Genomic DNA, 12,180 nt, shown 5'->3' on the forward strand with positions numbered 1-12,180 from the left:
TTAAACACGAAATGCCTCGGAGGGCATCCAACAACTCCATCAATTAGTTCCAAGACAAATAATTTCTTGCATGAGGGCCAGAGACAGACCAATGAGTTACTGACTTGCACAATTTGTGAAGATCTTTCTCTTCAATAAATCATCCAATTTGACTGAAACTGTGGATGTACGTCACATCTACTGATCTCCTTACCATTCGGTTGATTCCTTCGTAATGTCTTAGAATGTCTTCTTCCTGGACTGTACTATATATTTATGTATTAATTACACCCTAAGGCATATAAAATTCAGTTGGGGCATTGTAGGAGAATAGACTTCAGAACCACCTGAAAGCTAAATCTTTGCTCTGACACGCATCACGAGCGAATCATAGGTAGCCAGTGAATCCACTCAACGGATGATATCAGACACGCTGGTGAGGAATAAAACTGACAGCGGAGACTAATGCTCATATCTTAGTATTATTCGGCCGGCAAAAAACGACGCGTGGAACGAAGAGCATAAGCCCTAAATAATAGCACGATGATTGCATGAATTTATCTCGAGGAGGCCTTGAGATTCAAATTTGTTGGAAAATAAAAAACAAAATTGAAGGCCATCGCAATCCATTAGTACCTGCAAAGGACTGTTGAAGGATAAGTACAGCGTTGCGAAATCGGCGTCGTGCGGCGTAACTGCGGGAACGACTGCAGACCGGCTGTGGGCTCTTGCCAGCCGCTGCCGCTCAGACACAGGGACGCACGCGATGGGCCGACACGTCTGCTACGCACTGCCGCCGCCGCTGCTTCTGCTGCTGCTGTGTGCGGCGCATCAAGCCAGAGGCCGCGATTTGCGTAAGTACTTTGCGTAACTTACTGACAACAACAGCTCTGCCTCCGTAGGACCACATTTCCACATTGAATTAACTGAGATTCTATCCAGGTCTCATTATTAACTACGCCATTTCTCTGGATGTGAAACGTGCGTTCATGGTCAGCGCTTCATTGCTCATGATTAATTTCCTAAACGATGTTGTGTTGTTAGGTTGGTTTTCATTTTGATTAAGTTGTGTTCAAATGGCTCTGAGCACTATGGGACTTGACATCTATGGTCGTCAGTCCCCTAGAACTTAGAACTACTTAAACCTAACTAACCTAAGGACAGCACACAACACCCAGTCATCACGAGGCAGGGAAAATCCCTGACCCCGCCGGGAATCGAACCTGGGAACCCGGGCGCGGGAAGCGAGAACGCTAACGCACGACCACGAGCTGCGGACTAAGTTGTGTAACTGCTGATAGATGTTAGAGTATTTTATAAGGTTTCGTTTAAACTATGGCATTACAATGCTCCGAAACAGCATCAAAATTCCAGACACTACATACTGGTGTTGGGATCTTCAGAACGCTGATTGAAACGCCCACTAAACGCGCAGGGCAGGAAAGGTGATTAGGATTGTGGAATGGGCCAAATAAGGTGACGGTTAGTTTCACTTCATAATTGTTATTTATGTAATTGAATAACACATTTAAACCAAAACTGCACATAGCCGAATCTTTACAACTACGAGTGCCAAAAGCCAATTCTTTCATGGCTGAAGGCCTCCAAACAAGAAATCTTAAAAATCAACAAGATAAATTTCAAGTGACTGAAGATATGCAATTTACATTGCAAATAAAATAATTAAAAAATATATGTATATATTACAGCTAGGCAGAAAGCCTCAAGGCAAAAGTGGATACAACAAACATAAACAAGGTGCAATACCAACGGCTGAAGCCAACAATTAAATTTCAAAATTTTAAAATATATTACCATAATCTTTTAAGGCAGAAGGCCGCAGTGTTACGCTTAAGGGGAAATTTTAAGAATAAGGCTATAAGTGGCTGAAGGCCTACACTTGATTTTCCAAAAATTCAAAAATAGCTTAAACCTTTAAGTTTTAAGTGGCCAAAGGCACACTAAATGAAAAGGCAACGCAACGACGATAACTAAATTTAAGAATAAGGTTTTAAGCGGCTGAAGGCCTACAACCGATTTTCCAAAAATTCAAAATACCTTACACCTTTACGTTTGAAGTGGCTGACAGCGCACTAAATGAAAAGATAGCACAACAGCAAAATATCCAATTACCAGAATTCAGAATTACCTAAACGGGCTGTAGGCCTTTGATTTACATAAAATACAATAAAAATTTGTTTTTCTTTCAAGCATTGGCTATAATAGACTACCAACAGACTATTAAACACCCATGAAAAGGACAGTATAGACAACGGCACTCAGACGCCTCCATGGGGGGGAGGGGCTGACCTCGAAACATTAACGTTCACTTAGCTGAGACAGGTCGTGGGTCCAACAACACTTAATCCATCGGCGGAAACCCAACCAAGAGACAGTCATGGACAGAACGACCAAACGAGTTGCTAGCCATCAATCGGTACATGAAAACTCAAAGACCAACCTGTTACAGACGTGATTATCCACAATTAAATACTACACGCCATGTTTGACAGTAACAAAAGGTGAGGAAAGGACACTGCCTGGGCAGGTTATCGGAATACAACGGCCACAAGGCAGAAATCTCCGCTGTTGCACTTGAATTGTAGTGAACGAATATAATTAATTCCACCACACGACGGCTCGATGTCACCACTACAGACGCTCGGTATTGCTCACAGAAAAAGCTGCCCAACAGTAAACCACCGAAACGAACGACACAACATGAACAAACGTGGCGTGGGTACTTAAGACACCACTCAACTTTGACGTCCTGGGTCAGTGAGCCACGAAGCTCGTAGCGATCGGACACCCCACACGCGCTCCGACACTGCGCAGGGACCGCCAGTGGACCCAGCCGACTATGCCGCACCGAGATAGCCTCCCTCGTCCGCATCAACCGACCGACTCCCGCACACCCCCTAGCTGGAAACTATATGCACAAGACCAAAGATGGTACACGGAGTAAATATCGGTACACATCGCTACTGCCACACGTAGAAGGAGGAATAACTACGTCATAACCGCAACAATGGCGGGAAACCAAACACAGATAGACAGCCAAGTTCAAGGAAACGCATAATTCGGAGTGAGCACGGATCAACCTTCCCCCCTCAAACTTAACCAAGGAACGGGTTAATTCAAACCCCAAGCTACCTGAACTTAACTTGTCTAAGGTGCCTGAGCTGTTATCCTTAACCAAGAGATTTACGGGGTCTAATATACGCATAACAGAGCAAGTCCCCAGAAAACGAGGAGTAAGGTTACCGCCGTGCACATGCCTCACTTGAGGGTTTCCCGAGTGCGATTATACCGCTCGGCCTGCTTATTAAGAGCTCTGAGTATATTACGCTTGGCCCGGTTCCAGTTTTCCTTGATGACCCGCAGGTTAACGTCAGGTGGAATAAGATCCTGAATTCCCCACAAGTTGGAATGAGGGGAATTAACTGGGTAGGAAAAGATCAAGGATGCAGGCGTAACTCGCGAGGCTTTATGAATGGCGATATTAAAGGCGAAACTGAGCCAGGGAATACTGGAGTCCCATTTGCTTGGTGTTTTCTGATGAAAATAATCAAAGCGGACTTAAGACTGCGATTAACCCTTTCCGCAAAGGACCTCTGTGGATAATACGGGGTGGTGGTGACATGCATAACACCATTCTTAAAGCAGAAGGCCTTAAAGGGGCCCGAAAGAAAGTCAGGAGCGTTATCACTAACCAGCTGCTTAGGTGGCCCGAAAGCACTAAAGACACTAGTCTAGTGATTAATCGTGCTGGTAGCATCAATCATAACGACGACCGCTTTCAGTACGAGATAAATGCCCCAAATAATCAATTTAGAGCTTGCGCATGGGAGAGCACTCTCGTTCAGAGCTCAACCAGCCTTGTTGAACGGCACTGTTGTGTTTGGTTACGTTACACAAGAGACATTGAGCTATCATTTGTCTAACATCTTGGTCCATAGAGGGCCAAGTTAAATGCTCCTTTATCTTTTGGAGCGTCTTATAAGTCCCTAAATCACCACCCACCAATGAATCATGAAAATAACGGAAGACCGGATGCACTAAGGTACCGGACAAAGAGATCTTAGACTGCTTAGCATTGCCCACCTTCCTGCAAAGAATACCCCTCTTAATCTCCTATTCTTCCGAGACCTCTCCTGCCAACACACGTTGCTTAAAACCAAACCACACAGGGTACTGATCCTGATGGTGTGCAATGTCTTCAAACAAAAGGGGAATTTCACCTAACACTATACAATTAAGATTATCGCCATCTACCTGCTCCCTTCCCTGACTAGACACGTCTTCGGTAAACATCCAGCTGAGAACATCCTTCAAGATATTTTCAGAGCCTTTAACATGCTTAACTTCGAACTGAAATGCCGAAGTACGTACTGCCCACCTGGCAATACGGCCAGTCTTAAGCGGCCTCGTCAGTACCCAGCTCAACGCTTGATTTTCGGTTTCCATTTGGTAAACCCGATGCTCAAGGTGGAACCGATGCTTCCCCAATGCAAACAAAACGGTCAAGGCCTGGTACTCATAGACAGAGTACTTAACATCAGCATCTGTTAACCACCGAGACGCATAAGCTAATGGTTGTTTCTGCCCCTCAAATTCCAGGGGGAGAGCAGCTGAAATACCGGAATTAGAAGCATCAGTCTGCACGATAAACCTTTTGCTAAAATCAGGTACCTCAAGAACTGGCGGATTTGCTATCGCTGCCTGAATATGCTCAAAGACAGCCTCCTGGGCAGGTTTCCATTCAAAACATACGTCTTTACGGCGTAACTGATTTAAGGTGGCCGCCAACTGAGCAATATTGGTCACAAAACGCCTAAAGTAATTTTCCATGCCTATAAATCTAGGGACTTAATATCAGTCCCCTAGAACGTAGAACTACTTAAAGCTAACTAACCTAAGGACAGCACACACATCCATGCCCGAGGTAGGATTCGAACCTGCAACCGTTCCAGACTGAAGACCCTAGATCCGCTCAGTCACACCGGCCGGCCCGGAATATACACTTCCAGTGTTTGATAATGAGAGCACTTAGAGAATAAAACAAACTTAAAACATAATTCCAAAATTTTTATAAACGTTTTCTCGCCTAGTTGCATTACGTGAAATATTGCATGATGGACTGACAGATTGTAGGGAGAAAAGCTTAAATTTTAATTTTACGAAGTTCCATTCTTTATACAGTAGGACTGTGTTACACAACAGAGTGTGGCGAGCATGAGCTGGCTTGGCACTGGCTGTCACGGGATATCGTCAGCAGCCCATACCTTCTTCACGTGCATGTTGCTCTCACAAGGAGTAACGCTGATGGGGTGACGCTTCGGCCCTCCCCACATGGAGCGACTCAAAAGCAGCTAGTTGCCGACGTGAGTTGGTAAGGGTTAGGTAGCGAATCGCTCCCTGTGTACTTAAACAGGACTCGCAGACGGCGCGACTGCACAGTGACTCCCGAGTCAATCGCTTACAAAGTGTTGCCACCCAGCTGCCAGCGACTCGGCATCTGCGTTGTTAAGCGATCTGAGTTGCGTCTTGTCCTCGAACACAGTTAGTTTATTTTGAAGTTGAACTAACAGTTTGTGAACAAAAGCTTTGTACGAGAAGTTGAAAAAGCATCCCATTTTATACAACTACAAGCTCCCAGGTTACTGCAAGACAGATTTCACAGAGAAAGGAAGGCGTGAAGTTGGAAAACAATTCCATATCAAAGGTGTAATGCGCTGTAGATCTAGTGTTTGAAATAAAATTACGAGTACATCAATGAAAGCAAATGCACAAAAGTTGTAAATCAAACAGATAGTATTCTTCTGCGTCACTAGCAGTCTTCGTCATTCTGCAGAATTGCATTGTCAAGTAAATACAAACAGCGAAAAGCCACAAATACAATGGTGCTCACAAGCAAATGATTTAACTAGTACAAACCACCATCACCAAATTTTCGTGTATACAAGTCTTAGGATGCTAGGGTTTTGGAAAGAAAAGTAACGATGTACTATGGAGCTATGTTACTATAGCACTGCATAGCTGTTCTATAAAAAGCCGTGAATTTCTAATCTGTATGTTACAGCTCCTTGGATGCAGCCTGCAGTTTATAGTTATTTGGATGTATGGGTCAATCTAGAAATTTCTATGTTTTCTTAGTCGTGAGTGCCTGCCGCTGTGGCTGATTGGTTCTAGGCGCTTCAGCCCGGAACCGCGCGACCGCTACGGTCGCAGGTTCGAATCCTGCCTCGGGCATGGGTGTGTATGATGTCCTTAGGTTAGTTAGGTTAAAGTAGTTCTAAGTTCTAGGGGACTGATGACTCCAGCTGTTAAGTGCCATAGTGCTAAGAGCCATTTGAACAATTTTTAGTCGTGAGTGATAATGCAATATCTCGCAGTGCGTGAAACTGTGAAACCATTCAGAGTAATGAATCTACCAGACTCCGTAACAATCCTCTTAAAACTCCATGTAAACTGTAAATTATACAGAGAAATCGCTATCTTGAAATGAAATCATAAGGTGGAAAATTACAATAATTCTATTATATAACTATCTATTCAATCAATAGAATAAATCTGTGAATTGAAGGGAACTATGTGCTCCTTGAAATAAAAATGCAAACGAAACATAAATCGGACATTTATTATATAAAATAGTTGCAAAGTATTGGCATCAACATTCTGCGAAAAACAAAATTAACTGCTGATGAAAACTAACAATATAGGCAAGCAGAGGCATGCCCACCATAACCTAACTGCACGTTAAGTCATTAATTCAATACTGCCAAACTATTAATTTAAAAATTTCAGTGGTCGATTGAATACGATATCGCACGATACAACGGCATGAATCAGGTGTAGAGGAGATGTGCCAATTGTACGCTTTGTATTTAAATATTAATCTCCATCTAGTGAGCCGTGCTGCTGTGTATCCTCACCAGCCTGCTGTGGTGGTAAGTCGAACGACCGTGGTCGTAGTGGAGAATCACAACCTCGCTGGTCAGGACTTCGACACCTGTAAGCGTCACGACGTCTGTAACCAGTGACCTGTCTCCATCCACAATCAAACCAAGGGTGTCCCTTTTTCTCCCACCAGCGCCAGATTTGGCAGTTTGCGCCAGTCTGACCACAAACGCCAATCAGGAAAAATATTACTCTTCCTCACCAATAGAATGTCAGTACCACGTTTAGCAAACTCCCATCCTGAAATGTATTCAGTCACGGGCCAATCAGTGCACGTCTTCCTAGCTAATTTGTTCCTAGAAATTACCGTCTGACGTCCGCCGGTGATGGCCGAAACAGAGCGTTGTTTAACACTCTTTGATTTCCTCAGGCTTAACCAGCGTGACGTGCCTACTGCGAAGTCCCTGTTCTCACCATGGTTTGCCCCAAAAGTCCAAGAATTATACCTTTCCGCCATAAATTTTGGTATCCCACCAAGCACTTGAAACTGTTACACTCGGACATTTAAGAGGCCTGTCGTGTCACAGGCTGCTAACCCCGACTTAATGAAAAGGGCCTGTAAGTTGCTTGAGCTTCTGGTGGTGACTACTTGACACCCATAAGCCAGCATAAAGCTTTGAGTGTCCGCCAAACACCTGCCACATCTAGAACTGTGTGCGAGTTGTGCATTTCTCAGCCTGAAACTACTAGCCATTTACTGAGGACCACCGTGCGGTTCGGGATGTCTTGTCGTACCCACGTCCAAGCGCGTCGCAGCACTGTCTTCACCGCCACAGTGACCTCGGGTTGTCTGTTGCTGTGTGGGTTACTGATCATTTGCAGGACCCGTCGCCGGAGCGCTGCGCTGCGTTTGTGTTATCTGTTTGGATTTTTCTCGACATGGGGGAGCTGCCTCGTCGTCAACAGGCAGTGCGGTACGTTGTTTCTTGCGCTTCGTTTGTTCGTGACAAGACACGTATCCTTTATCCTTGTCCAACATTTGAGACTGTCGCATACATGGAATTTCTGAATTCTCTCCTATCTCGCACATCACGTCAGTGACCACATACATAGTGTAAGTTCAACACGTGTTTAGGCAGCTTTACTTGGAGCTTCTTTCACCGGTCTCACTGGTTCGTCCACTACTGCTTCATCCTGCACGCGGCTGTCTCCTGTGGTTCGTCGGGAGGTCCTTGTGCAACAGGGAGTGTGGCCGTAGATCATAGCGCAGCTTCGATGTATGTGAGGGGACTTGCTTGGGATCGTTTCGAATCAAGATTCTCTCCCATCGGCAGTTGCGCAGTTCGTCGTTGTAGGCACTCTGATCACACATGACCTTCTTTGCCACAACCGGAGGATGTGTGAGGTTGCCCCTCATACACAACGATCGCACGGCACCCACAAATGTATACATAAGATGGGACATGTTTCTGAAGATCGATTATGACTTGACGTACTTCTTTGGGAACAGAATACATCTCAAAGCTCAACCAGTTTTCCTCCGTATGGCCGAGGACCGTCCCATAGTGTTCTGCAGTGCCGACGTTACTCGTTGTGCTGTCACATCAAATGCTAATTGAAAAAACTCGCGCCGTTCTTGTTCCAATGCCTGCGGGCTTCACAAGAACAGTTCCTACATTGGCATCGGACTGAAGGAACTTATAAGACCCGCCCGACGTCCGAATGAGTCGGTCACAGCAGTCGTCATCGATCAGTTTTCCAAATACAACACTTGCCACTACCGAAAGATGAATGCCTAAAATCAGGGAAAAGAGCAAGCCCACGTCTCAGCCAAATTAAAGTAGCTCATGCAGGTGATGCATGGAGGGTGCAGAATGAAATTTTCAGTCTGCAGCGGATTGTGCGCTGATAAGAAAATCCCTGTCAGATTAAAACGGTGTGCTAGACGGAGACGCGAACTCGGGACTTTTGCCTTTCGCGAGCAAGTGCGTTACCGACTGAGCTACTCAAAACCTTGCCCTCGAAGGGAAAAGGTCCCGAATTCGAGTCTCCGTCTGGTGCACAGTTTTAATCTGCCCAGAGGTTTCATATCAGCGCACATTCTGTTGCAGAAAGAAAAACTGAAGTGGAGTAATTTTCCATTTACATCACCTGACACCCTATATGCATCACCTGCATGAGCTACTTTACTTTGTCTGAGACGTCCTGTTGCTCATTTCCCTCATTTTAGGTTCCTGACTAAGGAAGTTTACTGGTTATAGCCTTGTTACAACCGCACATGGCCCCATGAACCTCTGAAATAATTTGCCCGTAATGCATTGCCTGCGTTCAGCTCGCCTGCGAAACTTCCCCAAAAACACTCTGTCTCCCACCTCCAGTCTCACTGCAGGCCTGCCTCCATTACATGTTTCTTTCTTTCGGTAATGTGCTATCCTCGATTGCTTAATACCCTCAGGGCTAAACTGCTCCAGTAACAGGTCATTAAGCACCCATAGATTAGCCAAAAGTGAATTCAGGTTGAAAGAAAACATCAAACTGGCAGGAGCCGTCCCGTGTACCTCATTATTGGCGCTGTTGAAAGCGAAGGACAACCAGTTAAGGGATAAATACCATCTGCGACCCGGAGTGATATATAGTTAGGGCTGCCTTAAGGTTGCGATTAATCCTCCGCCACCGTGTAAGAACCAGATTAGCGTTCCTTCCACACTGCCGCTGCTACCATTGTTGCGGTGCAGTACTACAGCTGAGTGTTCAGATTCTGCACTGGTGGATAGCAACATGACACGAGACACAAGAACTAAGACAAGCACAAGTCCCACACGCTCAACACATTCACATCATTAGGATACTTAAGGGAACTATGCGACTACCTATTTACCGGTGAAATTAAAATTGTAACTCGGATCTGCAAATGAAATTTATGTGGTTAAACACAGAAGAAGAAGATGTATAATTTTCTATTTTGTTGGTGCCTTGTCCTCCGGAATCTTTTTACCTACATGAGAGACAAATTTCATAATTTTTACGTGACAAGTGCCAGTGGTCCTTGGTAGCACATTACAATAAAAAATCTGAATCTCCGCTCTGTAGACGTGGCTCCATGCAACAGTTGCGTGGAATCGTCCCAAATCAGTTATCCTGAGAATGTTCAACTGGGGTAGATAACCACAACGAATAACAACAACAAACAAAGAAAACTGCCGATAATGAAACATGTTAACCATAGTAATACAAACGTTTCTTCAGAATTCTACCGAAAACAGACGGCATCCCTCCAACACAGCCAGCTCAGTTCTATATGTTTTATATCTGCCAAGTGTTATAGTAAAGGCAATCGAAGACATCCAACATGACTACTTCTGTTTGTACTTAGACGACAAATTTTGTTTTACTGTCTCTACTACGGTCGCAGGTTCGAATTCTGCCTCGGGCATGGATGTGCGTGATGTCCTTAGGTTAGTTAGGTTTCATTAGTTCTAAGTTCTACGCTACTGATGACCTCAGAAGTTAAGTCGCATAGTGCTCGGAGCCATTTGAACCATTTTACCCTCTGTCGTGCTCTGGTATGTAGACAGATGGATTCAGCACCAACAACATCTTTTTTATTTTTACCATTGGCACACAATTTTATTCACATGGATTAGCTAACAATAACCCACTAACGCAGAGCTATGTATAACAATGAAAAGCACTACATTAACTCTTACCCTAACTATGCTAAACTACATATTTCTACAATCTAATGATATACTACTGGATGAACTGTTTTAGGTGACTGATGTAAATTTCCACGGATTTCCCAGTCTTGTTTGTCTCCAGTTCATACACATTCAGATGTGCATCCAGTCTCATGCATAATGGAGCATTATATAGTGGGAAAAATTTGTGATATACACGTTTTTGTCGATTGAAAAAGTGGACGGATTTCAGCAATACTCTCCCCCACTTGATACTGCCAAATCCTAGGCTTTTTGTCAGTGCGCTCCTTTGTTTTGAGGGCCTCTTCCCAGATTCTGCGCAGTGCTCGGTCCACTATAGTGCCTTGCCGTTGTCGTGCTCTGGATGGATGTTCCAGAATTTCCCTCAGTTTATCCGGTGCATTTTGGTTCTTGAGACAATGATGGAAGGCAACAAAGTCGTGCAACGTTGTGACTCAATCACATCTTGGAACTCCTTAAGAATGACATCCCAAGGCATGAGCTGCTTCACACAGATGAGGTGGCAAATATTGCCAAATTCGTTCATGATCTGTTATGTGCAATTTAACGATGGATGGTAAGCTGATATGACGACTGATCTGATTTTTCGGAGTCTCAAAGTTTCCTTCCACTTCTGGGATTTGAAAGGCGGCCGTTGTCGGATATGATCTTGTCGGCTTGACCAACCTGCTGCATGAAGTCTCTCCATAATACTTTGGAGATTGTCTGTCCCGACGCCTTACATAAGGGCGTCAGTCTAACAAACCTCGATTATAAAGCAGAAGCCACGCCTAGCTCTGGGGAGCGATCCCATTAGATCTGTGGCCTCGATTTGTCGCAATTCAACAAGCACGACTGGATAAAGAGGAGCCTGAGTAGACTGTATCGAAGGTTTGGCAATCCTTACAAACGAACAGTACCTTCCTAATGAGCTTCTCCATTTTTTTTAAAGTGGCACAACGTCTTTAATTTGGGAAAGCATGTCCAAGGACCGAAATCTACATCTACATACATACTCCGCAATTCCACCATACGGTGCGTGACGAAGGGTTCCTCGTACTACAACTAGCATCTTCTCTCCCTGTTCCACTCCCAAACAGAACGAGGGAAAAATTACTGCCTTTATGCCTCTGTACGAGCCCTAATCTCTCTTATCTTATCTTTGTGGTCTTTCCGCGAAATGTAAGTTGGCGGCAGTAAAATTTTACTGCAGCCAGCCTCAAATGCTGGTTCTCTAAATTTCCTCAGTAGCGATTCACGAAAAGAACGCCTCCTTTCCTCTAGAGATTCCCGCCGTAACACTCACGTGATGATCAAACCTACCAGTAACAAATCTAGCAGCCCGCCTCTGTATTGTTTATATGTCCTTCCTCAATCCGACCTGATAGGGATCCCAAACGCTCGAGCAGTACTCAAGAATAGGTCGTATTAGTGTTCTATAAGTGGTCTTCTTTACAGATTAACCACATCTCCCGAAAATTCTACCAATGAACCGAAGACGACTATCCGCCTTCCCCACAACTGCCATTACATGCTTGTCCCACTTCATATCGCTCTGCTATGTTACGCCCAAATATTTAATCAACGTAACTGTGTTAAGCGC

General features: G+C 44.6%; 1 protein-coding gene across 1 annotated transcript in view; it reads left to right on the forward strand.

Moving 5' to 3' along the window:
* The first annotated feature begins 666 nt into the window (after positions 1–666).
* The window catches only part of LOC126337052 (protein takeout-like), a 60,405-nt gene continuing 48,891 nt past the window's right edge, over positions 667–12,180 (forward strand). Inside the window, exon 1 of the mRNA XM_050001379.1 lies at positions 667–833. Coding sequence (XP_049857336.1) covers positions 746–833 — 88 coding nt within the window. The 5' untranslated portion in view covers positions 667–745. The remainder of the gene's footprint in view (positions 834–12,180) is intronic.

Source organism: Schistocerca gregaria, chromosome 2 (genome assembly GCF_023897955.1).
Source record: "Schistocerca gregaria isolate iqSchGreg1 chromosome 2, iqSchGreg1.2, whole genome shotgun sequence".
Lineage (NCBI taxonomy): Eukaryota > Metazoa > Arthropoda > Insecta > Orthoptera > Acrididae > Schistocerca > Schistocerca gregaria.